The sequence below is a fragment of the Chaetodon trifascialis genome, chromosome 13 (assembly GCF_039877785.1).
Source record: "Chaetodon trifascialis isolate fChaTrf1 chromosome 13, fChaTrf1.hap1, whole genome shotgun sequence".
NCBI classification, from domain to species: Eukaryota; Metazoa; Chordata; class Actinopteri; order Chaetodontiformes; family Chaetodontidae; genus Chaetodon; species Chaetodon trifascialis.
In genome coordinates this window covers 2648579-2653168 of record NC_092068.1, presented here as the reverse complement: position 1 = coordinate 2653168, position 4590 = coordinate 2648579, and the positions used below count along the sequence as shown (strand labels likewise).

The 4590-nt window shown below is 41.5% G+C and overlaps 1 protein-coding gene across 2 annotated transcripts; it reads right to left on the bottom strand.

The window, feature by feature from the left end:
* Window positions 1-424: 424 nt before the first annotated feature.
* LOC139341477 (uncharacterized) lies at window positions 425-4242 on the bottom strand. Of its 2 annotated transcripts, none has more exons than XM_070978027.1 (6): window positions 4045-4242; window positions 2859-3905; window positions 2478-2646; window positions 1185-1318; window positions 581-679; window positions 425-477 (listed from the first exon to the last, which is right to left on the bottom strand). In XM_070978027.1, the coding sequence occupies exons 1-4, from the start codon at window positions 4214-4216 to the stop codon at window positions 1189-1191; spliced, it is 1518 nt and encodes a 505-aa protein (XP_070834128.1). In that variant the 5' UTR covers window positions 4217-4242; the 3' UTR covers window positions 425-477; window positions 581-679; window positions 1185-1188. The 2 variants fall into 2 exon arrangements, with proteins under 2 accessions (XP_070834128.1, XP_070834130.1); XM_070978029.1 differs by having other exon boundaries at window positions 1185-1295.
* Between the last annotated feature and the right edge of the window lie 348 nt (window positions 4243-4590).

The following is a 4590-nucleotide window of genomic DNA, read 5'->3' as shown; positions in this document are numbered from 1 at the left end:
ACCACCAGTTGCTCCCAAGACCCAGTCCTTGCATTCAAAACACTGATTTTAAAAAATTTCCAAAAGTATGAATAGAAATCAATACTGCGCTCACAGCAGTGATTTAATTTAGAAAGGATGACCCTTTGTTTTGGGTGATTTCTGAAAGATTGTAAGAGGCCTCTGAGCAGAGAAAAATAGTGGCAGCCATCTTGCTTTTGTCTTTCAGTCATGCAATTATACTCTAATGGTTGATGACTTGAAAAATAGGATGACTGTTGTTTATATTGACTATTTAGGAAAATCAGTGGAAAATGTCATTTGCATAATAATTTGGAATGCGGTGTACTTTCATTTGTTAAGTCAGTCAAAAATCAAAGACCACAGTAGCAGTGGCACTATCACACGCACCTTTATAAATGGCTCGCCAATCATAGATGGGAACGTCTTGCCTCAGTTGAACTAGGACCCCCGTATTATGGTCACTCAAAGGAACACCTATGGGAAGAGACAAGAAAGAAGCACATACAGGATATTCATTAGTTTCATTTGTTAAGTCAGTCAATAATCAAAGACAACAGTAGCAGTATCACACGCCCACCTTTTTAAATGGCTCACCAATCATGGGCTGGAACATCTAGAAGAACACCCTGAAGAACATCTAGGGAAACATCCACTGCTGTGGTCACTCAAAGGACACCTAGGGAATAAAGACAGACAGACAGACAGACAGACAGACAGACAGACAGACAGACAGACAGACAGACACACACACACACACACACACACAATAATCTCAATTAATCAGTAGCAGTGGAAACAATAACTGCTGTACTGTTGCTGCAGTATGAACTGTCTGGACACTAGGCACTGTCCTGAGACAGCCAGCACTGTCTGTCCTGGGACAGTCGGGCACTGTGCCCAACTCTCTTAGGACAGTGCATCGCTCCCCTGGACAGGACCTGGTTGCCCCAAGGACAATGCCTGGCTGTCTCAGGACGGGGGCAGTGCATGATTGTCTCGGGATAATGCGTAGCATCGTGGTAGAGTGCGTTGCCGTCTCTGGACAATTTGCACTGTCCCGAGACAATGAGTAGGACAATAGCAACAGTACAGTACAGTTAATGTTCCCACTGTCTCTCCCATTAATTTCATTTGTAAAGTCAGTCAATAATCAAAGAACGTAGTTGCACTAGCACTAGTACCTTTTTAAATGGATCGCCATTCGTGGTCTGAGAGGTCCTGAATCAACATCAGGACTCTGGCATTAACATGCAATCGCGTAGCACTGGTTCGCTCCACTTTGGTCCCCCTCTCTGGATTTATAGAGAAGAAACATCTAGGAATACAGAGAAGACAGAGGAAACACATGTATATAATAAACAACCGTACAGGGGAAACACAAATACATGATACAACTGCCTCCAAAACAACAAAGGAAAGGATAAGTGTGAGGTTACAGTTTTCCTTTAATTAATACTTTATTGGTAGGCAGGGAGCAAAGGGGCCTCCAGAGACACTATCTTTTTTCTTTTCTTTTTTTTTTTTTTGCTCAACATGAATCAGAACGTTAACATTTCGCATTACACGTTCGAGGTAGATAATGCATTTCCATTACCATAAATTGCAAATTACAGGAACATAACTCTTCATGAGCTCTGTCTTTGCACATCCACAGTAGAGGACTGAAGCAGAACATGTACGGTTTGAGTGATATAATTGGCTTCCCCTATACAAGTTCAAAACATGTTATGCATTTCTACTGTATCACAAGGAAAATCAGGTAGAAATTTGGGTCTCTACTATTTAAGAAAAGTCAATAATACCATTCAAACATACATTAATGGGTTGGTTAGTAATCTGCCTGGGGGAGATTGGCCCCATTCTGCCTTCTATTCAAAGTTTTAACTCGAACTGAGTTGTGGTCTCGAGTCAGCCTGCGTTTCCATTACTAACCGGCTACTCAGACGTGGGTGGCGAGAAAAGAAGTGGGTGGTAAACAAACATGGAGTATATGGAGACATTAGTGGTGCTGCTCTTCGCTCTGATGCTTTTACTCTCTCAGAAGATGAAAATGATAACGTAGGCTATAGCCAAGGTGAGACACAACTGACTAGGCTACAGAAAGTGGCAACTTTACCAGTTCATTCACAAGAAAGAAATAGATTTCAACACGGGGCCATAATTGTGATGTGGGTTTATGTTGTGGGTGATTAATTTAGTACGTCAAATGTATGCACGTTTCTTATTTTCTTGCAGTTGTAGAGAGTGAATGTACTGAATAAGAAAAGGATAAAAGCACTTCCAAACATGCAATCATTCTACTGTTAGCTACCTGTCTAGTTCTTCAAGATAGGAACACAGTGCGAGGGCAGCATAGGCCCTGTAGGTATTTATATGCATATTGCTTTGGATAAAAACTCAGCGAAATGACTTAATAAATAGAGCATAACAATGGTTAAATTAAATAAATAAATTAAAAAAAAAAAAAAACTTACCTCTGTAGAAACTCCAGGGTTGATGCAAGTGCAGTTGGGTAATGGATGTTGAAGCAGTAATACGAGCCAAACATCATGCACAAGGAGGAGATGAAGGAAGAGATGTTCTCGTTGACGATGACGTGATCCACACACAGCATCATCCTTCTGGAAGAAAAGCAGGATTGTCCTTAAAAGAAAAAAAGAAAGAAAATTAAAATAATCCAGAAATTAAGTTTACATTTTCACATGTCAGTCACTAACTCATGTATCAAGGGTGAAAACAAGTACGTACGAAGAAACCCACACCATCAGAAAAAAAAGGGGTGAATTCATTATAGTCAACATCTACGGTATGTGTCAGGCTTTACTCTTCAACTCAGGTGAGTAAGGTTAACTTACCACATACAACAATCGTTGGAGTCAAGGGAACTCGGTCCATGACCACTTCTCCAGCCAGGCAAGTGTCCTCCACGTAATGGAACATCACATCATCTCTCTCGTCAAAATAAGCCAGAAGAAGCAGCACCATCTCTGTGGCCTGTGTGCTGACTGCCTGTTCTCCCATCATAATCTGTAGCTTTGTTGCAGCTTGGTAGAATCTTTTGGATTTGTTGACAGCAACTGTCTTCATGAAGTGCAAGAGCCGTTCCCCCTTCTGTTCCACATTTTTCAAGAAGGTTTCCTTCAGGTCAACTCCAGTGAGCTCGTTGAAGTGAACATTCATGCCAATTTCATGAAACCAATATGGCCAGTTTTCCTGGAGGTACTTCATGTCTTTCCCTTGGTTCACGTCTTTTCGCTGGCTGTAGAATGTGGACTTCATCAGCATTTTCAAAGGACCTGGGCTTTGTTGATTCTGGCTGAACAGATTTTTAAGCTCATCTTTCTTCTGCTGCTGGGTTTCGGCCGTTTCCCCAAGGGGCATAAACTTCACATGCCAACGGATGCACCCATAGGTGTCTTGAATCGCTGCACATTTTTCAGGTAGGACTTCGTCAGAGTCATGTGATTTTCTTTTTTTAATTTTTGGTGTTGTAGGTTTTTTCACATTTTCGATCCGATTTTGAATTTGTTTCACGAGGGAGCCATACCCTGTGCCAATTACGTCGCCCTCAATCACATCTTGAAGTGACTTGGGGTATTTAGCCACCAATTTCTTAGCCACATCAGCAGCATTCTTCTTGCTTAAAGATGTGGTTACTTTCATCATTTCACAGACCACAATTCTGACCATCTCTTTCCTCAGACTTGGATTTGGACGCCTTTCCCTCTCCAAAGCCTGTGTAAACGCCTCTGGGAACTGTCCCCATGGTATTGTGAATGACTCTGGAAAACTGCCACTTGGGCTCTGACAGCTGCTGGACAACGACGACGTTGGCGACAGAGACATCATGGATTGGGAAGGTCTTGGTGAGGCAGTAAGGCAACCACTTTCTTGGGCCGGACCTTTACAAATGCACATACACGAAACAGACATAACATGAATGGTTTTACATTTTAATTGAACTTCATAACAATGTTGAGAACAGATCACATCATAAAACCACCAAGCAGTCAGGATGCTGAACAATGACGTTAAACTTACATTTCAGACTCCATGCAGCAACCAGCTTCCTGGCTTGTATGGGCCTCAGGGCTGACAACAAATCATCTTCTTTCAAAAACTGGAAGTCATCAGGGGTCTCTACCCCCAGAGATTGGAGAGTTTCCTCCATGATCTCCCTTGTAGCATCTGGCAGGTCAGGCAAGGCCTCCATGATGGCAGAGTGTAGAAATGATTTGGGCATCTGTACAAATTTCATTTAAGATGCATAAGTAAATATTTACAAAATGTAGCCGATTTACTGATTTACTACATTCACTTCAGAACATTGTAGTTTGGGACTAATTCATATTGAAGTTAAAGTTGTGCCCAATATGACTACAGACATTGAAAATCAAAAAATAGAACTACATAAAACTCATCATTCAAACATTGCAAAAATCACATGGACAAAACGCTGTGTTTCAGTGGGATGACTCTGTGTGCATCGATGGTGTATGAAGTCAGTGAGTAAAAATCTAGCAAGGCCTGTATGTTCACACACTTCATTGCTGTACTTTGTGGTCTAATGGCATACAGATGGTATTT